The 23,856-nt window shown below is 35.5% G+C and overlaps 1 protein-coding gene across 1 annotated transcript in view; it reads right to left on the reverse strand.

Moving 5' to 3' along the window:
* Positions 1–18,701, reverse strand: part of loxl5a (lysyl oxidase-like 5a) — a 45,158-nt gene extending 26,457 nt beyond the window's left edge. Inside the window, exons 1-2 of the mRNA XM_061976288.2 lie at positions 18,625–18,701; positions 1,371–2,207 (exon numbers count right to left, since the gene is read on the reverse strand). Coding sequence (XP_061832272.2) covers positions 1,371–2,207; positions 18,625–18,679 — 892 coding nt within the window. The 5' untranslated portion in view covers positions 18,680–18,701. The remainder of the gene's footprint in view (positions 1–1,370; positions 2,208–18,624) is intronic.
* Between the last annotated feature and the right edge of the window lie 5,155 nt (positions 18,702–23,856).

Genomic DNA, 23,856 nt, shown 5'->3' on the forward strand with positions numbered 1-23,856 from the left:
GTAAAATTCAGTGAGCAGATTGTGTTACGGGTGTTAACTTTTTGTGTTGGTTGCATTTTTTTTTTTTTGCTCCGTGACTAGGGAAGGTTGTTTGGATTGGGTCCTATAAGTAAATGTTGTGCTGATTTCACTTCAAAGCACAATTCATAATTATTGACCTGATTTACTTTTCTTTTTTGCTAAATATTTAATAATAACTTGCCGGCCTTATTCCTTTTTAAACTCATGAGGTCTGGCGAGCCACACTGAAGATTGCAGTAGTTATTAGCATCGACCTTTGAACGTTTTCTCCTCGCATTATGACATTTTTTTCTCATTTGGGTGTCCGTAAAATTCAGTGAGCAGATTGTGTTACGGGTGTTGACTTTTTGTGTTGGTTGCATTTTTCTTGTTGTTGGGGGTTTTTTTTTGCTCCGTGACTAGGGAAGGTTGTTTGGATTGGGTCCTATAAGTAAATGTGCTGATTTCACTTCAAATCACAAATTCATAATTATTGACCTGATTTACTTTTCTTTTTTTGCTAAATATTTAATAATAACTTGCCGGCCTTATTCCTTTTTAAACTCATGAGGTCTGGCGAGCCACACTGAAGATGGCAGTAGTTATTAGCATCGACCTTTGAACGTTTTCTCCTCGCATTATGAAATTTTTTCCTCATTTTGGTGTCTGTAAAATTCAGTGAGCAGATTGTGTTATGGGTGTTAACTTTTTGTGTTGGTTGCAGTATTTTTTTTAAATTTTTTTTGCTCCATGACTAGGGAGGGTTGTTTGGATTGGGTCCTATAAGTAAATGTTGTGCTGATTTCACTTCAACGCACATTTTATAATAATTGACCAGATTAACTTTTCTTTCTTGCTAAATATTTAAAAATCATTTAGAAACATCTCGCCTTTTTAAACTCATGAGGTCTGGCGAGCCACACTGAAGATGGCAGTAGTTATTAGCATCGACCTTTGAACGTTTTCTCCTCGCATTATGACATTTTTTTTCTCATTTGGGTGTCTGTAAAATTCAGTGAGCAGATTGTGTTACGGGTGTTAACTTTTTGTGTTGGTTGCATTTTTTTTTTTTGCTCCGTGACTAGGGAAGGTTGTTTGGATTGGGTCCTATAAGTAAATGTTGTGCTGATTTCACTTCAAAGCACAATTCATAATTATTGACCTGATTTACTTTTCTTTTTTGCTAAATATTTAATAATAACTTGCCGGCCTTATTCCTTTTTAAACTCATGAGAACTCACGAGCCAAATTGAAGAACCCGGTTTGGACACCCCTGCCTTAGACTTATCTAGTCCTCTGAACTGTCCCCCAATGGAAGCAGGAGGGGGGAAAAAACTGCTTAAAGAGTGTAAAATGTTCAAAGGTTTTACCGTGAGAGAAGAACCTGGTGCCATGGCCCGGTCCTGGTAGAACTGGTCTTGAAGGGGCTCCGTTCCTTCGGTCTGGAGGGTAGACGTTATAAAAAACGGAGTTCCTAGATGGACTATGCGGATCCTGAGAGTCGCTCCCTTCCGGACCGGACCTCTGTTGGGTGTAATGGATGTCGATGACGTTGCTGGACAGTCTGGAAGGTGCCGGTTCTGGTCCAGTTCGTCTGCGCTCCACATCTCTTTCGGTGTTAGCCGCCGTGACAGCTGGTCCAGACCCCGTGACAAGTCCAGATGTGGGTCGGGGCGTGGACTCCAAGAGCCGCGGTGGTCTCTGCGTAAAATCCGTCGGCGCGGCGGCGGCGGCGGAGTCTCCGGAGGCGCTGCGCTCCCCGCCGGATGAGAACTCCTGGCTGCTGAAGGCTGCTGCTGCTCGGCGGCGCGTCCAGGCTTGGTCCATCGGAACCGCCGCCTCCACGCGGTTGGGCTCTACCGGCTGCGAGGGCGAGTCCGCGTGCTTGGTGGTCAACAGCAGCTGCGTCCTCCTCCGTGACTGCGCCGCCGGTCGGTACTGAGTGCCGGTGCTCAGCAGGCTGTGCACGCGGCCGTGACTCCGCCACTCCAGCCGCTGCCGCCACGGAGCCGCTCGTGCGCGCGCAGGAGGACGCTGAGAGCCGCCCGGTACCGGCAGAATTACCGCGAGGACGCAAAGCAGCAGCAACTTCTCCATCTCTGGTGGACGTGATGAGCGCGCGTGGGTCTGCGCGCGGCTCTTTATACGCGCCACGCAGTCACACGTCTGGACCATGTTTGTTTGTGCGTGACTCACCGCAGCAGGACCTCCGCCAAGACGCCAGCATGTGTCGACACAACAAACACAGAAAGCAACACATGACTAATAACGTCAACAGCCCGCTTATGTCCACACATGTTTGTCTTGCATTTGTTCCTCATTAAATGTGGACTTTATTCTTGTAAAATTATAATTTGTCTATATGTTTTGCTGTAAATTTACATTTTTTTTCTCATTTATAGTGGAACCATATTGAGTCTGTCCCGCTTATGTCGACAAATGTTTTTCTTCTATTTGTTCCTCATCAAATGTGGACTTTATTCCTGCAAGATTACAAGTTCTATATATTTTTTGCTGTAAATTTACATTTTTATTCTCATAAACAGTGGAACCAGATTGAGTTTGACCCGCTTATGTCGACAAAGTTTTTATTCTATTTGTTCCTCATCAAATGTGGACTTTATTCCTGCAAGATTACAAATTGTATATATTTTTTGCTGTAAATTTACATTTTTATTCTCATAAACAGTGGAACCAGATTGAGTTTGACCCGCTTATGTCGACAAAGTTTTTCTTCTATTTGTTCCTCATCAAAAGTGGACTTTATTCTTGTAAGATGGCAATTTTTATATTTTTTGCTGTAAAGTTAAATTTTTATTCTAGTGTACAGTGGAACCATTTTGAGTCTGTCCCGCTTATGTTGACACAGTTTTTCTTCTATTTGTTCCTCCTCAAGTGTGAATTTTATTCTTATAAGATTACAATTTTTATATATTTTTTTCTGTAAATTTACATTTTTTATTCTCATATACAGTGGAACCAGATTGAGTTTGACCCGCTTATGTCAACAAATGTTTTTTTTTCTATTTGTTCCTCATCAAATGTGGACTTTATTCTTGTAAGATTACAAGTTGTATATATTTTTTGCTGTAAATTTACATTTTTATTCTCATAAACAGTGGAACCAGATTGAGTTTGACCCGCTTATGTCGACAAAGTTTTTCTTCTATTTGTTCCTCATCAAGTGTGAATTTTATTCTCGTAAGATTACATTTTTTGTATATGTTTTGCTGTAAATTTACATTTTAATTCTCATTTATAGTGGAACCATATATTGAGTCTGACCCGCTTATGTCAACAAATGTTTTTCTTCTATTTGTTCCTCATCAAATGTGGACTTTATTCTTGTAAGATTACAATTTGTATATATTTTTTGCTGGAAATTTACATTTTCATTCTCATTTATAGTGGAACCAGATTGAGTCTGTCCCGCTTATGTTGACAAATGTTTTTCTTCTATTTGTTCCTCATCAAATGTGGACTTTATTCCTGCAAGATTACAAGTTGTATATATTTTTTGCTGTAAATTTACATTTGTATTCTCATAAACAGTGGAACCAGATTGAGTTTGACCCGCTTATGTCGACAAAGTTTTTCTTCTATTTGTTCCTCATCAAGTGTGAATTTTATTCTCGTAAGATTACATTTTTTGTATATGTTTTGCTGTAAATTTACATTTTAATTCTCATTTATACTGGAACCAGATTGAGTTTGACCCGCTTATGTCGACAAAGTTTTTCTTCTATTTGTACCTCATTAAATGTGGACTTTATTCTCGTAAGATTACAATTTGTATATATTTTTTGCTGTAAATTTACATTTGTATTCTCATTTATAGTGGAACCATATTGAGTCTGACCCGCTTATGTTGACAAATATTTTGGTTACGTTTGTTCCTCATCAAATGTGGACTTTATTCTCGTAAGATTGCAATTTTTATATATTTTTTGCTGTAAAGTTAAAAAAAAAAATTCTAGTGTACAATGGAACCATTTTGAGTCTGTTCCGCTTATGTCGACAAATGTTGTTCTTCTATTTGTTGACCAATGTTTTGGTTACGTTTGTTCCTCATCAAATGTGGACTTTATTCTCGTAAGATGACCATTTTTATATATTTTTTGCTGTAAATTCCCAATTTTATTCTCATAAACAGTGGAACCAGATTGAGTCTGTCCCGCTTATGTTGACAAATGTTTTTCTTTTAATTGTTCCTAATCAAGTGTGGACTTTATTCTTGTAAAATTATAATTTGTCTATATGTTTTGCTGTAAATTTAATTTTTTTTCCTCATTTATAGTGGAACCATATTGAGTCTGACCCGCTTTTGTTGACAAATGTTTTGGTTACGTATGTTCCTCATCAAAACTGGACTTTATTCTCGCAAGATTAAAATTTTTGTATATTTTTTGCTGTAAAGTTAAAAAATGTTCTAGTGTACAGTGGAACCAATTTGAGTCTGACCCGCTTATGTTGACAAATTTTTTTGGTTACGTTTGCTCCCCATCAAATGTGGACTTTATTCTCGTAAGATTACAATTTGTATGTATTTTTTGCTGTAAATTTACATTTGTATTCTCATTTATAGTGGAACCATATTGAGTCTGACCCGCTTATGTTGACAAATGTTTTGGTTACGTTTGTTTCTCATCAAATGTGGACTTTATTCTCATAAGATTACAATTTTTATATATTTTTTGCTGTAAAGTTAAAAATGTTTTCTAGTGTACAGTGGAACCATTTTGAGTCTGTTCCGCTTATGTCGACAAATGTTTTGGTTACGTTTGTTCCTCATCAAATGTGGACTTTATTCTCGTAAGATGACAATTTTTATATATTTTTTGCTGTAAATTCCCATTTTTATTCTTATACACCGTGGAACCAGATTGACTCTGTCCCGCTTATGTTGACAAATGTTTTTCTTCTATGTGTTCTCATCAAATGTGGACTTTATTTTTATAAGATTACATTTTTTATATATTTATTACTGTAAATTTAACTTTGTATTCTGTTACACAGTGAAACCCGATTGAGTCTGCTACGCTTATGTTTACAAATTATTTATTCTAATTGTTCCTCATTAAATGTGGACTTTATTCTTGTAAGATTACAATTTTAATATATTTTTTGCTGTAAATTTAAATTTTTATTCAAGTGTACAGTGAACCAGATTGAGTCTGTTCCGCTTATGTTGACAATGTTTCTCTTCTATTTGTTCCTCATCAAATGTGGACTTTATTCTTGTAAGATTACAAGTTGTATATATTTTTTGCTGTAAATTTACATTTTTATTCTCATAAACAGTGGAACCATATTGAGTTTGACCCGCTTATGTCGACAAATGTTTTTCTTCTAATTGTTCCTCATAAAATGTGGACTTTATTCTCATAAAATTACAATTTGTATATATTTTTTGCTGTAAATTTAAATTTTTATTCTTATACACAGTGGAACCCGATTGAGTCTGTTCCGCTTATGTCGATAAATGTTTTTCTTCCATTTGTTCCTCATCAAAAGTGGACTTTATTCTTGTAAGATGACAATTTTAATATTTTTTGCTGTAAAGTTACATTTTTATTCTAGTGTACAATGGAACCATTTTGAGTCTGTCCTGCTTATGTTGACACAGTTTTTCTTCTATTTGTTCCTCATCAAGTGTGAATTTTATTCTTATAAGATTACAATTTTTATATTTTTTTTTCTGTAAATTTAAATTTTTAATTCTCATATAGAGTGGAACCAGATTGAGTTTGTCCCGCTTATGTTGACAAAGTTATTCTTCTATTTGTTCCTCATCAAGTGTGAATTTTATTCTTGTAAGATTACAATTTTTATATATTTTTTTCTGTAAATTTAAATTTTTATTCTCATATACAGTGGAACCAGATTGAGTCTGTCCCGCTTATGTTTACAAATGTTTTTCTTTTAATAGTTCCTAATCAAGTGTGGACTTTATTCTTGTAAAATTATAATTTGTCTATATTTTTTGCTGTAAATTTACTTTTTTTTTCTCATTTATAGTGGAACCATATTGAGTCTGACCCGCTTATGTTGACAAATGTTTTGGTTACGTTTGTTCTTCATCAAATATGGACTTTATTCTCGTAAGATTACAACTTTTGTATATTTTTTGCTGTAAAGTTAAAAAATGTTCTAGTGTACAGTGGAACCATTTTGAGTCTGACCCGCTTATGTTGACAAATTTTTTGGTTACGTTTGTTCCCCATCAAATGTGGACTTTATTCTCGTAAGATTACAATTTGTATATATTTTTTGCTGTAAATTCCCATTTTTATTCTCATACACAGTGGAACCAGATTGAGTCTGTCCCGCTTATGTTGACAAATGTTTTTCTTTTAATTGTTCCTCATCAAATGTGGACGTTATGCTCGTAAGATTACAATTTTTATATATTTTTTTGCTGTAAATTCAAATTTTTATTCTATTACAAAGTGGAACCAGATTTAGTCTGTCCCGCTTATGTCAACAAATGTTTTTTCTTACATTTTTTTCCTCATTAAATGTGAACTTTATTCTTGTAAGATTACAATTTTTATATATTTTTTGCTGTAAATGTACATTTGTATTCTCATTTATAGTGGAACCATATTGAGTCTGATCCGCTTATGTTGACAAATGTTTTGGTTACGTTTGTTCCTCATCAAATGTGGACTTTATTCTCGTAAGATTACAATTTTTATATATTTTTTGCTGTAAAGTTACTTTTTTTTTTCTAGTGTACAGTGGAACCATTTTGAGTCTGTTCCGCTTATGTCGACAAATGTTGTTCTTCAATTTGTTGACGAATGTTTTGGTTACGTTTGTTCCTCATCAAATGTGGACTTTATTCTCGTAAGATGACAATTTTTATATATTTTTTGCTGTAAATTTCAATTTTTATTCAAGTGTACAGTGAACCAGATTGAGTCTGTTCCGCTTATGTTGACAATGTTTTTCTTCTATTTGTTCCTCATCAAGTGTGGACTTTATTCTTGTAAGATTTAATTTTTTTTTTGCTGTATATTTAGATTTTTAGTCTAGTATGCAGTGGAACTACTTTGAGTCTGTGCCGCTTATGTTGTCAAATGTTTTTCTTCTATTCGTATACAGTCTGTCCCGTTTATGTCAACAATGTTTCTTCAGTAATCTTTTGACTTTTTCTTCATCACATGTGGACTCATTTTTTAAAGTTTGTTTTTGATGGTAAAAATGATGACTTTATTGTACGTCGGTTCCGTTTATGTCGACAAATCTGTTTGTTATTAATATGTGAACTTTATTCTCGTAGGATTACAATTTTATTATATTTTTTGCTGTAAATTTACATTTTTATTCTAGTGTACAGTGGAACCCGATGGAGTCTGTCCCGCTTATGTTGACAAATGTTTTTCTTCTATTTGTTCCTCAGCAAATGTGGATTTTATTCTCGTAAGCTTACAATTTGTATATATTTTTTGCTGTAAATTTACATTTTTATTCTCATACACAGTGGAACCGGATTAAGTCTGTCCCGCTTATGTTGACAAATGTTTTTCTTTTAATTGTTCCTCATCAAATGTGGACTTTATGCTCATAAGATTACAATTTTTATATATTTTTTTGCTGTAAATTCACATTTTTATTTTATTACAAAGTGGAACCAAATTGAGTCTGTCCCGCTTATGTCAACAAATGTTTTTTCTTACATTTTTTTTCTCATTAAATGTGAACTTTATTCTTGTAAGATTACAATTTTTATATATTTTTTGCTGTAAATTTACATTTGTATTCTCATTTATAGTGGAACCATATTGAGTCTGACCCGCTTATGTTGACAAATGTTTTGGTTACGTTTGTTCCTCATCAAATGTGGACTTTATTCTCATAAGATTACAATTTGTATATATTTTTTGCTGTAAATTTACATTTTTATTCTCATACACAGTGGAACCGAATTGAGTCTGTCCCGCTTATGTTGACAAATGTTTTTCTTTAAATTGTTCCTCATCAAATGTGGACTTTATGCTCGTAAGATTACAATTTTTATATATTTTTTTGCTGTAAATTCAAATTTTTATTCTATTACAAAGTGGAACCAAATTGAGTCTGTCCCGCTTATGTCAACAAATGTTTTTTTTCTTACATTTTTTCTCTCATTAAATGTGAACTTTATTCTTGTAAGATTACAACTTTTATATATTTTTTGCTGTAAATTTACATTTGTATTCTCATTTATAGTGGAACCATATTGAGTCTGACCCGCTTATGTTGACAAATGTTTGGTTACGTTTGTTCCTCATCAAATGTGGACTTTATTCTCGTAAGATTACAATTTTTATATATTTTTTGCTGTAAAGTTACATTTTTTTTCCTAGTGTACAGTGGAACCATTTTGAGTCTGTTCCGCTTATGTCGACAAATGTTGTTCTTCAATTTGTTGACGAATGTTTTGGTTACGTTTGTTCCTCATCAAATGTGGACTTTATTCTCGTAAGATGACAATTTTAATATATTTTTTGCTGTAAATTTCAATTTTTATTCAAGTGTACAGTGAACCAGATTGAGTCTGTTCCGCTTATGTTGACAATGTTTTTCTTCTATTTGTTCCTCACCAAGTGTGGACTTTATTCTTGTAAGATTACAATTTTAATATTTTTTTTGCTGTATATTTAGATTTCTAGTCTAGTATGCAGTGGAACTACTTTGAGTCTGTGCCGCTTATGTTGTCAAATGTTTTTCTTCTATTCGTATACAGTCTGTCCCGTTTATGTCAACAATGTTTCTTCAGTAATCTTTTGACATTTTCTTCATCACATGTGGACTCATTTTTTAAAGTTTGTTTTTGATGGTAAAAATGATGACTTTATTGTACGTCGGTTCCGTTTATGTCGACAAATCTGTTTGTTATTAATATGTGGACTTTATTCTCGTAGGATTACAATTTTATTATATTTTTTGCTGTAAATTTACATTTTTATTCTAGTGTACAGTGGAACCCGATGGAGTCTGTCCCGCTTATGTTGACAAATGTTTTTCTTCTATTTGTTCCTCAGCAAATGTGGATTTTATTCTCGTAAGCTTACAATTTGTATATATTTTTTGCTGTAAATTTACATTTTTATTCTCATACACAGTGGAACCGGATTAAGTCTGTCCCGCTTATGTTGACAAATGTTTTTCTTTTAATTGTTCCTCATCAAATGTGGACTTTATGCTCGTAAGATTACAATTTTTATATATTTTTTTGCTGTAAATTCAAATTTTTATTCTATTACAAAGTGGAACCAAATTGAGTCTGTCCCGCTTATGTCAACAAATGTTTTTTCTTACATTTTTTTTCTCATTAAATGTGAACTTTATTCTTGTAAGATTACAATTTTTATATATTTTTTGCTGTAAATTTACATTTGTATTCTCATTTATAGTGGAACCATATTGAGTGTGACCCGCTTATGTTGACAAATGTTTTGGTTACGTTTGTTTCTCATCAAATGTGGACTTTATTCTCATAAGATTACAATTTTTATATATTTTTTGCTGTAAAGTTAAAAAAATTTTCTAGTGTACAGTGGAACCTTCATATGCTGTCTGTTCCGCTTATGTCGACAAATGTTTTTCTTCTATTTGTTCCTCATCAAATGTGGACTTTATTCTCATAAGATTACAATTTGTATATATTTTTTGCTGTAAATTTACATTTTTATTCTCATACACAGTGGAACCCGATTGAGTCTGTTCCGCTTATGTTGATAAATGTTTTCCTTCCATTTGTTCCTCATCAAAAGTGGACTTTATTCTTGTAAGATGACAATTTTAATATTTTTTGCTGTAAAGTTACATTTTTATTCTAGTGTACAATGGAACCAGATTGAGTTTGACCCGCTTATGTTGACACAGTTTTTCTTCTATTTGTTCCTCATCAAGTGTGAATTTTATTCTTATAAGATTACAATTTTTATATATTTTTTTCTGTAAATTTAAATTGTTATTCTCATATAGAGTGGAACCAGATTGAGTCTGTCCCGCTTATGTTGACAAAGTCATTCTTCTATTTGTTCCTCATCAAGTGTGAATTTTATTCTTGTAAGATTACAATTTTTATATATTTTTTGCTGTAAATTCCCAATTTTATTCTCATACACAGTGGAACCAGATTGAGTCTGTCCCGCTTATGTTGACAAATGTTTTTCTTTTAATTGTCCCTAACCAAGTGTGGACTTTATTCTTGTAAAATTATAATTTGTCTATATGTTTTGCCGTAAATTTACATTTTTTTTCTCATTTATAGTGGAACCATATTGAGTCTGACCCGCTTATGTTGACAAATGTTTTGGTTACGTTTGTTCCTCCTCAAATATGGACTTTATTCTCGTAAGATTACAATTTTTGTATATTTTTTGCTGTAAAGTTAAAAAATGTTCTAGTGTACAGTGGAACCATTTTGAGTCTGACCCGCTTATGTTGACACATTTTTGGTTACGTTTGTTCCCCATCAAATGTGGATTTTATTCTCGTAAGATTACAATTTTTATATATTTTTTGCTGTAAAGTTACATTTATATTCTCATTTATAGTGGAACCATATTGAGTCTGACCCGCTTATGTTGACAAATGTTTTGGTTACGTTTGTTTCTCATCAAATGTGGACTTTATTCTCATAAGATTACAATTTTTATATATTTTTTGCTGTAAAGTTACATTTTTTTTCTAGTGTACAGTGGAACCATTTTGAGTCTGTTCCGCTTATGTCGACAAATGTTTTGGTTACGTTTGTTCCTCATCAAATATGGACTTTATTCTCGTAAGATGACAATTTAAATATATTTTTTGCTGTAAATTCCCATTTTTATTCGTATACACCGTGGAACCAGATTGACTCTGTCCCGCTTATGTTGACAAATGTTTTTCTTCTATGTGTTCCTCATCAAATGTGGACTTTATTTTTGTAAGATTAAATTTTTTATATATTTATTACTGTAAATTTAACTTTGTATTCTGTTACACAGTGAAACCCGATTGAGTCTGCTACGCTTATGTTTACAAATTATTTATTCTAATTGTTCCTCATTAAATGTGGACTTTATTCTTGTAAGATTACAATTTTAATATATTTTTAACTGTAAATTTAAATTTGTATTCAAGTGTACAGTAAACCAGATTGAGTCTGTTCCGCTTATGTTGACAATGTTTTTCTTCTATTTGTTCCTCATCAAGAGTGGACTTTATTCTTGTAAGATTACAATTTTAATATTTTTTTTGCTGTATATTTAGATTTCTAGTCTCGTATGCAGTGGAACTACTTTGAGTCTGTGCCGCTTATGTTGTCAAATGTTTTTCTTCTATTCGTATACAGTCTGTCCCGTTTATGTCAACAATGTTTCTTCAGTAATCTTTTGACTTTTTCTTCATCACATGTGGACTCATTTTTTAAAGTTTGTTTTTGATGGTAAAAATGATGACTTTATTGTACGTCGGTTCCGTTTATGTCGACAAATCTGTTTGTTATTAATATGTGGACTTTATTCTCGTAGGATTACAATTTTATTATATTTTTTGCTGTAAATTTACATTTTTATTCTAGTGTACAGTGGAACCCGATGGAGTCTGTCCCGCTTATGTTGACAAATGTTTTTCTGCTATTTGTTCCTCATTAAATGTGGACTTTATTTTTGTAAGATCACAATTTTAATATATTTTTTGCTGTAAATTTACATTTGTATTCTCATTTATAGTGGAACCACATTGAGTGTGACCCGCTTATGTTGACAAATGTTTTGGTTACGTTTGTTCCTCATCAAATGTGGACTTTATTCTCGTAAGATTACAATTTTTATATATTTTTTGCTGTAAAGTTACATTTTTTTTTCTAGTGTACAGTGGAACCATTTTGAGTCTGTTCCGCTTATGTCGACAAATGTTGTTCTTCTATTTGTTGACGAATGTTTTGGTTACGTTTGTTCCTCATCAAATGTGGACTTTATCCTCGTAAGTTGACAATTTTTATATATTTTTTGCTGTAAATTTCAATTTTTATTCAAATGTACAGTGAACCAGATTGAGTCTGTTCCGCTTATGTTGACAATGTTTTTCAACGTTTGTTCCTCATCGAGTGTGGACTTTATTCTTGTAAGATTACAATTTTAATATTTTTTTTTGCTGTATATTTAGATTTCTAGTCTAGTATGCAGTGGAACTACTTTGAGTCTATGTTGTCAAATGTTTTTCTTCTATTCGTATACAGTCTGTCCCGTTTATGTCAACAATGTTTCTTCAGTAATCTTTTGACATTTTCTTCATCACATGTGGACTCATTTTTTAAAGTTTGTTTTTGATGGTAAAAATTATGTCTTTATTGTACGTCGGTTCCGTTTATGTCGACAAATCTGTTTGTTATTAATATGTGGACTTTATTCTCGTAAGATTACAATTTTATTATATTTTTTGCTCTAAATTTACATTTTTATTCTAGTGTACAGTGGAACCCGATGGAGTCTGTCCCGTTTATGTTGACAAATGTTTTTCTTCTATTTGTTCCTCAGCAAATGTGGATTTTATTCTCGTAAGCTTACAATTTGTATATATTTTTTGCTGTAAATTTACATTTTTATTCTCATACACAGTGGAACCGGATTAAGTCTGTCCCGCTTATGTTGACAAATGTTTTTCTTTTAATTGTTCCTCATCAAATGTGGACTTTATGCTCGTAAGATTACAATTTTTATATATTTTTTTGCTGTAAATTCAAATTTTTATTCTATTACAAAGTGGAACCAAATTGAGTCTGTCCCGCTTATGTCAACAAATGTTTTTTTTCTTACATTTTTTTTCTCATTAAATGTGAACTTTATTCTTGTAAGATTACAACTTTTATATATTTTTTGCTGTAAATTTACATTTGTATTCTCATTTATAGTGGAACCATATTGAGTCTGACCCGCTTATGTTGACAAATGTTTGGTTACGTTTGTTCCTCATCAAATGTGGACTTTATTCTCGTAAGATTACAATTTTTATATATTTTTTGCTGTAAAGTTAAAAAAATTTTCTAGTGTACAGTGGAACCATTTTGAGTCTGTTCCGCTTATGTCGACAAATGTTGTTCTATTTGTTGACAAATGTTTTGGTTACGTTTGTTCCTCATCAAATGTGGACTTTATTCTCGTAAGATGACAATTTTTATATATTTTTTGCTGTAAATTCCCATTTTTATTCTTATACACCGTGGAACCAGATTGAGTCTGTCCCGCTTATGTTGACAAATGTTTTTCTTCTATTTGTTCCTCATCAAATGTGGACTTTATTTTTGTAAGATTACATTTTTTATATATTTGTTACTGTAAATTTAAATTTGTATTCTATTATACAGTGAAACCCGATTGAGTCTGCTCCGCTTATGTTTACAAATTATTTATTCTAATTGTTCCTCATTAAATGTGGACTTTATTCTTGTAAGATTACAATTTTGATATATTTTTTGCTGTAAATTTCAATTTTTATTCAAGTGTACAATGAACCAGATTGAGTCTGTTCCGCTTATGTTGACAATGTTTCTCTTCTATTTGTTCCTCATCAAGTGTGGACTTTATTCTTGTAAGATTACAATTTTAATATTTTTTTTGCTGTATATTTAGATTTTTAGTCTCGTATGCAGTGGAACTACTTTGAGTCTGTGCCGCTTATGTTGTCAAATGTTTTTCTTCTATTCGTATACAGTCTGTCCCGTTTATGTCAACAATGTTTCTTCAGTAATCTTTTGACATTTTCTTCATCACATGTGGACTCATTTTTTAAAGTTTGTTTTTGATGGTAAAAATGATGACTTTATTGTACGTCGGTTCCGTTTATGTCGACAAATCTGTTTGCTATTAATATGTGGACTTTATTCTCGTAGGATTACAATTTTATTATATTTTTTGCTGTAAATTTACATTTTTATTCTCGTATACAGTGGAACCCGATGGAGTCTGTCCCGCTTATGTTGACAAATGTTTTTCTTCTATTTGTTCCTCATTAAATGTGGACTTTATTTTTTGTAAGATCACAATTTTAATATATTTTTTGCTGTAAATTTACATTTTTATTCTCATAGTGGAACCCGATTGAGTTTGTCCCGCTTATATCGACAATGTTTCTTCAGTAATCTTTTCACTTTTTCTTCATCAAATGTCAACCAATTTTTGTACGTTTTTTTTTTTATAGTTAAAATTACGACTTTATTGTACGTCGGTTCCGTTTATGTTGACAAATGGAACCTGTTTAGGTCGGCTTCGTTTAATACCGATAAATGTTTTTCTGGAATTTTTGTCCTATCAAATGTGAACTTTGTTCTTTTAAGATTACAATTAAAAATGGTTTTGTCTTTATATGTTCTTCTTATTTCCATTTTAATTTTAGTCCCACAGCGGAACTCGATTAAGTCGGTCCTGCTTATGTCGACAATGTCATCTTTTTTAACGTTTTCCTCATCAAATGTGGACTTTATTTTTGTAGAACCAATGTGTGTTTTCGCTGTAAAAAAAGGACGACTTGAATCTAGTAGAACAGTAAATCTCGCTTATGTCGACAAATGTTTTCTTGTTTTTTTTTTTTACATCAAATCTAAACTTTATTCTCCTAATTTCTATGAAAAATATACCGTTTATGTCGTCATGTGTTGTCATATTATTGACGCCGTCATTATAACTAGCACCACGTGACCGCGGTGTTAAAACCACAGCATGAAAACATGCACACATTGACTTCCTGTTCAGGTCAAAGTAAGCTTCAAAATAAAAGGACGGCAATATTAAACTTGATTGTAACACAGCACTGAACACAAAAGCACACGGTTCTAAATTTTTATTTTGATTGTTAGCCACCGGAAGAAAGATTTCTACACGTACATCAAATTTGAGGCTTTTTCTTCAACCACAAGGTGGCAGTAGAAGCGCACTCAAGTCAAACACGCGCAACACGGTCATAACATTAGGGACACCTGCAAAAATAGCAATAATAAACTTATTGTGAAATGAATAGGAGCATTATTATTTATGTGAAGGGATTATTATTACAGGCGGGTTATTGTACAAATTTTGGTTCTGATACGATATCAAGTAAATACTGGGCCAACCGATACCGATACTTGCAATAGTAAAAAATGTTTTACAATGAATAATTTGGTGATTTTTTAAAAATGTTTTTTTTAATGTCCATCCATCCATCCATCTTCTTCCGCTTATCCGAGGTCGGGTCGCGGGGGCAGCAGCCTAAGCAGGGAAGCCCAGACTTCCCTCTCCCCAGCCACTTCGTCCAGCTCCTCCCGTGGGACCCCGAGGCGTTCCCAGGCCAGCCGGGAGACATAGTCTTCCCAGCGTGTCCTGGGTCTTCCTCGTGGCCTCCTACCGGTCGGACATGCCCTAAACACCTCCTTAGGGAGGCGCTCGGGTGGCATCCTGACCAGATGCCCGAACCACCTCATCTGGCTCCTCTCGATGTGGAGGAGCAGCGGCTTTACTTTAAGCTCCCCCCGGATGACAGAGCTTCTCACCCTATCTCTAAGGGAGAGCCCCGCCACCTGGCGGAGGAAACTCATTTCGGCCGCTTGTACCCGTGATCTTGTCCTTTCGGTCATAACCCAAAGCTCATGACCATAGGTGAGGATGGGAACGTAGATCGACCGGTAAATCCGCATTACTGAAGACGCTGCACCGATCCGCCTGTCGATCTCACGATCCACTCTTCCCTCACTCGTGAACAAGACTCCGAGGTACTTGAACTCCTCCACTTGGGGCAAGATCTCCTCCCCAACCCGGAGATGGCACTCCACCCTTTTCCGGGCGAGAACCATGGACTCGGACTTGGAGGTGCTGATTCTCATCCCAGTCGCTTCACACTCAGCTGCGAACCGATCCAGTGAGAGCTGAAGATCCTGGCCAGATGAAGCCATCAGGACCAAATCATCTGCAAAAAGCAGAGACCTAATCCTGCAGCCACCAAACCGGATCCCCTCAACGCCTTGACTGCGCCTAGAAATTCTGTCCATAAAAGTTATGAACAGAATGGGTGACAAAGGGCAGCCTTGGCGGAGTCCAACCCTCACTGGAAACGTGTCCGACTTACTACCGGCAATGCGAACCAAGCTCTGACACTGATCATACAGGGAGCGGACCGCCACAATCAGACAGTCCGAAACCCCATACCCTCTGAGCACTCCCCACAGGACTTCCCGGGGGACACGGTCCAATGCCTTCTCCAAGTCCACAAAGCACATGTAGACTGGTTGGGCAAACTCCCATGCACCCTCAAGGACCCTGCCGAGAGTATAGAGCTTGTCCACAGTTCCACGACCAGGACGAAAACCACACTGTTCCTCCTGAATCCGAGGTTCGACTATCCGGCGTAGCCTCCTCTCCAGTACACCTGAATAGACCTTACCGGGAAGGCTGATGAGTGTGATCCCACGATAGTTAGAACACACCCTCCGGTTCCCCTTCTTAAAGAGAGGAACCACCACCCCGGTCTGCCAATCCAGAGGTACCGCCCCCGATGTCCACGCGATGCTGCAGAGTCTTGTCAACCAAGACAGCCCTACAGCATCCAGAGCCTTAAGGAACTCCGGGCGGATCTCATCCACCCCCGGGGCCTTGCCACCGAGGAGCTTTTTAACTACCTCAGCAACCTCAGCCCCAGAAATAGGAGAGCCCACCACAGACTCCCCAGGCACTGCTTCCTCATAGGAAGACGTGTTGGTGGGATTGAGGAGGTCTTCGAAGTATTCCCTCCACCGATCCACAACATCCGCAGTCGAGGTCAGCAGAACACCATCCTCGCCATACACGGTGTTGATAGTGCACTGCTTCCCCTTCCTGAGGCGGTGGATGGTGGTCCAGAATCGCTTCGAAGCCGTCCGGAAGTCGTTTTCCATGGCTTCCCCGAACTCCTCCCATGTCCGAGTTTTTGCCTCCGCGACCGCTGAAGCCGCACACCGCTTGGCCTGTCGGTACCTGTCTGCTGCCTGAGGAGTCCCATGAGCCAAAACAACCCGATAGGACTCCTTCTTCAGCTTGACGGCATCCCTCACCGCCGGTGTTTTAATGTATTTATTATTATTATTATTGTAGTGATTTATTATTAAATAAATCTACGTTTTATTTATTTATTTAAAAAAAAGTATAAATAAATATATATTTATAAATACAAATGTATGTACATATATATGTGTATATATATATATATGTATGTATGTATGTATGTATGTGTATATACATATATATATATATATGTATATACATATATATATATATGTGTGTATATATATATGCACATATATATGTATGTATATATATATATATATATAATGTTTGTGTACATACTGTACATCAATCCATCCATTTTCTACCGCTTGTCCCTTTTGGGGCCGCAGGGGGTGCTGGAGCCTATCCCTGCTGCATTCGGGCGGAAGGCGGGGTACACCCTGGACAAGTCACGATCTCATCGCAGGCATATAGTGAAGTGAAGTGAAGTGAATTATATTTATATAGCGCTTTTCTCTAGTGACTCAAAGCGCTTTACATAGTGAAAACCCAATATCTAAGTTCCATTTAAAGCAGTGTGGGTGGCACTGGGAGCGGGTGGGTAAAGTGTCTTGCCCAAGGACACAACGGCAGTGACTAGGATGGCGGAAGCGGGGATCGAACCTGCAACCCTCAAGTTGATGGCACGGCCACTCTACCAACCGAGCTATACCGCCCCATATACAGTATTTGCATATATAGATATTTTTTTTAAAGAGTAATTTTGTTATTTTTGCCTTTGTTTGTTGTTAATGCTTATAACTGTAATAAAACACAAGAGAACATTTTATTATATTATTATGATAATAACAATTTAACAATGTACAAAATAATAATAGTAATTAATATGAATATAAAACAATTATCACATACAGTTGTTGGAGCTTTGAGAATAGGTAAGCAAAAGCAAAAACCATACTGCTAAAAAACCACCAAACCTGATTTTGTAAACCGGAGGTGTCCAAAGTGCGGCCAGAGGGCCATTTGTGGCTTGCAGCTCAGATTTTGCCACATGTTGTAAATAAATGTAAAAAAAAAAAAACAATGTAAGAAAAGAGCTGTAATGTAATAAGAAAAAAGCTGAACATTTGATACCAAATTTCAAAAGTCCAAATATGCGTGGGATATATTTTTTTAATGCCATAAACAGACATTGTGTATAAAGTGTCAGCTTTGTGTTGTGACTTTTTTTAACTTTTGTATTTTACCGACAATATGTCAACAACACCCGAGCTGCTGTCCGCACTTTGGACACCCCCTGTAACAAATACTTATAGTGCACGTTGTCGCCTATAACACAAAACTGACACTAAGTTGGGTCTTTAAACGCTTTTTTTTAACGAAAAATAAAAAAAATCATTGGCCCACGCATGCCCTCGACCTTTTGTTATGCAACCCTCGGTGGAAAAAGCTTGAACAAGATTATTTTATTGACTTCATATGTTGGAATAAAGACTAAAGATGACAGTTTTCTGACAAAATAAACAAGAAGGGATCAGATCCAATACTGATACTACCCTGGTATCAACACTGTCATTATTTGGATCGATCCACTGCCTCTAATTGTCATACAGCTGTGTGGGTGATGCAGGTGTACCTAATAAGGCAGCCAGTGGGCACACCAGGTGGTGAGAGCGACAGTAGTAGGTCATCTAAATACAAACATGGCACCACCATCTGCAGATAGGAAGCAGATTTGAGTGAACAATCAACATCTTCTGCTACATTGTGTGATGATTTACCTTCTTGAAGAAGTTGGATTACCCTCTCCTAGTGATGGGTTGATGAAGCGTCATGAAGCGTTTCGACACATTGCAAAACTGTATTGATACTGTGTCGATACTGTGTCACTAAATACTGACATCTGCTGGACATTAAAAATCCCTACAGGCAACCTATGGACCGACTCAACTGACACTGATTTGATGCCCTAGTACAGGGGTCACCAACCTTTTTGAAACCAAAAACTACTTCTTGGGTACTGATTAATGCGAAGGGCTACCAGTTTGATACACACTTAAATCAATAAATATATTGTCATTTGTAAGTTACACGTAAGTGTGATTTAAACAAGAATAGCTAAATAAATAAATGTATATATATAAAAAAATGGGTATTTCTGTCTGTCATTCCGTCGTACATTTTTTTTTCCTTTTACAGAAGGTTTTTTGTAGAGAATAAATGATGAAAAAAACACTTAATTGAACGGTTTAAAAGAGGAGAAAACACGAAAAAAATTCAAATAAAATTTTGAAACATAGTTTATCTTCAATTTCGACTCTTTAAAATTCAAAATTCAACCGACAAAAAGAAGAGAAAAACGAGCTAATTTGAATCTTTTTGAAAAAATTAAAAAAATAATTTTATGGAACATCATTAGTAATTTTTCCTGATTAAGATACATTTTAGAATTTTGATGACATGTTTTAAATTGGTTAAAATCCAATCTGCACTTTGTTAGAATATTCAACAAATTGAACCAAGCTATATTTCTAACAAAGACAAATCAGTATTTCTTCCAGATTTTCCAGAAGAAAAATTTTAAAAGAAATTCAAAATACTTTGAAATAAGATTTAAATTTGATTCTACAGATTTTCTAGATTTGCCAGAATATTTTTTTTGAATTTTAATCATAGTAAGTTTGAAGAAATATTTCACAAATATTCTTCGTCGAAAAAACAGAAGCTAAAATATTTATTATTCTTTACAATTAAAAAATTACTTGAACATTGATTTAAATTGTCAGGAAAGAAGAGGAAGAAATTTAAAAGGTAAAAAGGTATATTTGTTTCAAAATCCTAAAATCATATTTAAGGTTGTATTTTTTCTCTAAAATTGTATTTCTAAAAGTAATAAGAAGCAAAGTAAAAAAATAAATGATTTATTTAAACAAGTGAAGACCCATCCATCCATCCATTTTCTACCGCTTATTCCAAGTGAAGACCAAGTCTTTAAAATATTTTCTTGGATTTTCAAATTCTATTTGAGTTTTGTCTCTTTTAGAATTAAAAATGTGGAGCAAAGCGAGACCAGCTTGCTAGTAAATAAATACAATTTAAAAAATAGAGGCAGCTCACTGGTAAGTGCTGCTATTTGAGCTTTTTTTAGAACAGGCCAGCGAGCGACTGATCTGGTCCTTACGGGCTACCTGGTGACCGCGGGCACCGCGTTGGTGACCCCTGCCCTAGTATATACAATAATATAAACCAAGTCATTGTATTTCATTTAGGAGTATTTCATATCTTCATTTAAATAAAAAATATATTTTTATCTTTTTTAGATACAGTCAATAAATAATGTGAACATGTATCATAACATGGAAATCTAAGAGAACGTGTTGTGGATGATTGTGGACTGGGAATTTTTTTAATTTTATTTTTTTACACATTTTTATTAAAAAAAAAAAAAAAGTTTTTCCGACGTATTACATTTTAGACGATTTCTCTTCTTAGTTATTATTTCTCCGGCTGTAGAAAAGAGCCGCTCACAGGGCACAGAGGAGGCGACACAGTTGGCGTATCGGTCACGTGACCAAAACAGCTCATGATCGGTCACGTGACTTTCTAAAAGCGGTACGCGCACCGACACAGGGTTTCGCTCTATGAGCTCGACGCATGCGCCGATGCATCGGTGTTGCCGGACCCATCACTACTTTGAAGTTACTCCAGGAAAATGCCTAGAGAGGATTTCTCCTGATGATCAACATTCAGACGAGGCACGGTCAAACCTTTGGGACCGCGACGCGGCGTTGGCGTGTACGTGATAAGTGGATTCGAGTGCGAGCAAGTGCTGGTCCGCAGGTTCCGCTCACTCACACTGCTGTCACTTTTAGCACCGGGGAGTCAAGCCAGCGCCTTTTGCAAGCGCATCCACCTGCTAGGCCGTCACCGAAAGACGTGGTAGACGACACAAAGCCACAGCTGATGTCAGGAAGAACCCTTACGGAAATCAGCGTGGACAATAAACACGTAGAAATGACACGTAGGTGAAGCCAGACATGTTTGGAGCATTTTTTGTCAGATACCAGTAGACACAGGTCATATAAATAACTGACATTTGTAAAACTCACCCTTTCTATTACTTATTTCTTTATTCTGTTGTCATTATGCAATTATTTGTATTGGAAATTTTCTAATCAAGTAGTCAAACAGAATTGTCTTTTGTAGATATTTTCCACCAGGGAGCGGTCTTGGTGAAAAATAAATACTTGCAATGAACTCAGAATATTGAAGAACCCCTAGTTTGACCCCTCACAAGTTACTTAAGGCCAAATTAAGCATTTTCGAATTTTTTCTTTGTGCAGTTTTTTTTACGAACTTTCCCCCAGGAGTTGAATTTCAACTTTTTAGGACATGTTACTAGACACCTTTATAAACACATTGGTGAAGAGATTTCTTGGTAACGATTTAGTTCCCAGATTTGCCAAATATTCCATAAGATGACCTTACTATATATATATATATATATATATATATATATATATATATACACACACACACTCACACACACACACACACACACACACACACACACACACACACACACACACACACACACACAGGTAAAAGCCAGTAAATTAGAATATTTTGAAAAACTTGATTTATTTCAGTAATTGCATTCAAAAGGTGTAACTTGTACATTATATTTATTCATTGCACACAGACTGATGCATTCAAATGTTTATTTCATTTAATTTTGATGATTTGAAGTGGCAACAAATGAAAATCCAAAATTCCGTGTGTCACAAAATTAGAATATTACTTAAGGCTAATACAAAAAAGGGATTTTTAGAAATGTTGGCCAACTGAAAAGTATGAAAATGAAAAATATGAGCATGTACAATACTCAATACTTGGTTGGAGCTCCTTTTGCCTCAATTACTGCGTTAATGCGGCGTGGCATGGAGTCGATGAGTTTCTGGCACTGCTCAGGTGTTATGAGAGCCCAGGTTGCTCTGATAGTGGCCTTCAACTCTTCTGCGTTTTTGGGTCTGGCATTCTGCATCTTCCTTTTCACAATACCCCACAGATTTTCTATGGGGCTAAGGTCAGGGGAGTTGGCGGGCCAATTTAGAACAGAAATACCATGGTCCGTAAACCAGGCACGGGTAGATTTTGCGCTGTGTGCAGGCGCCAAGTCCTGTTGGAACTTGAAATCTCCATCTCCATAGAGCAGGTCAGCAGCAGGAAGCATGAAGTGCTCTAAAACTTGCTGGTAGACGGCTGCGTTGACCCTGGATCTCAGGAAACAGAGTGGACCGACACCAGCAGATGACATGGCACCCCAAACCATCACTGATGGTGGAAACTTTACACTAGACTTCAGGCAACGTGGATCCTGTGCCTCTCCTGTCTTCCTCCAGACTCTGGGACCTCGATTTCCAAAGGAAATGCAAAATTTGCATGGTTGGGTGATGGTTTGGGGTGCCATGTCATCTGCTGGTGTCGGTCCACTCTGTTTCCTGAGATCCAGGGTCAACGCAGCCGTCTACCAGCAAGTTTTAGAGCACTTCATGCTTCCTGCTGCTGACCTGCTCTATGGAGATGGAGATTTCAAGTTCCAACAGGACTTGGCGCCTGCACACAGCGCAAAATCTACCCGTGCCTGGTTTACGGACCATGCTATTTCTGTTCTAAATTGGCCCGCCAACTCCCCTGACCTTAGCCCCATAGAAAATCTGTGGGCTATTGTGAAAAGGAAGATGCAGAATGCCAGACCCAAAAACGCAGAAGAGTTGAAGGCCACTATCAGAGCAACCTGGGCTCTCATAACACCTGAGCAGTGCCAGAAACTCATCGACTCCATGCCACGCCGCATTAACGCAGTAATTGAGGCAAAAGGAGCTCCAACCAAGTATTGAGTATTGTACATGCTCATATTTTTCATTTTCATTCTTTTCAGTTGGCCAACATTTCTAAAAATCCCTTTTTTGTATTAGCCTTAAGTAATATTCTAATTTTGTGACACACGGAATTTTGGATTTTCATTTGTTGCCACTTCAAATCATCAAAATTAAATGAAATAAACATTTGAATGCATCAGTCTGTGTGCAATGAATAAATATAATGTACAAGTTACACCTTTTGAATGCAATTACTGAAATAAATCAAGTTTTTCAAAATATTCTAATTTACTGGCTTTTACCTGTATATACACACACACACACGTATGTACATAAACATAGGTACAGTATACGTGTGTCTATATATATATATATACACACACACACACACGCGTGTCTGTAAATACACACACACATACATATGTGTGTGTGTGTGTCTGTAAATACACACACACACACATACATATATGTGTACATAAATATATGTATGTGTATATATACATACACACATATATATATATATACATACACACACACACACACACACATATATACCGTATATACATATATATATACACACACCCTCTTTAGTGACATCATGCACAAAAGTGCACTAATAACTTGTTTTAAAATGTCTGACAATCTTGCACTTTCTGTTTTGGAAATGACATGAATGTTTGTGCCACTGCTTAATAACTGTTTAATAAATACACTTTTGGTAAATTGACTTACCGTAGTTGTGATTTCCCTCTCTGCATGAAAGTTTAAAAGTAGCATATATTAATGCAGTATGAAGAAGAATGTTTTAATGTAGACACATAGAATCATCATACTGCTGTGATTATATGCATCAAGTGTTCATTCAAGGCTAAGGCCAAATATCCACATATATATGGTGTATCGCGATATGGCCTAAAAATAGAGATATTAAAAAAAGGCCATATCGCCCAGCCCTAGTGGGAACTTCCTGGAAACTTTGGGAAAAG

Source organism: Nerophis lumbriciformis, linkage group LG14 (assembly GCF_033978685.3).
Source record: "Nerophis lumbriciformis linkage group LG14, RoL_Nlum_v2.1, whole genome shotgun sequence".
In the NCBI taxonomy this organism is placed as follows: Eukaryota; Metazoa; Chordata; class Actinopteri; order Syngnathiformes; family Syngnathidae; genus Nerophis; species Nerophis lumbriciformis.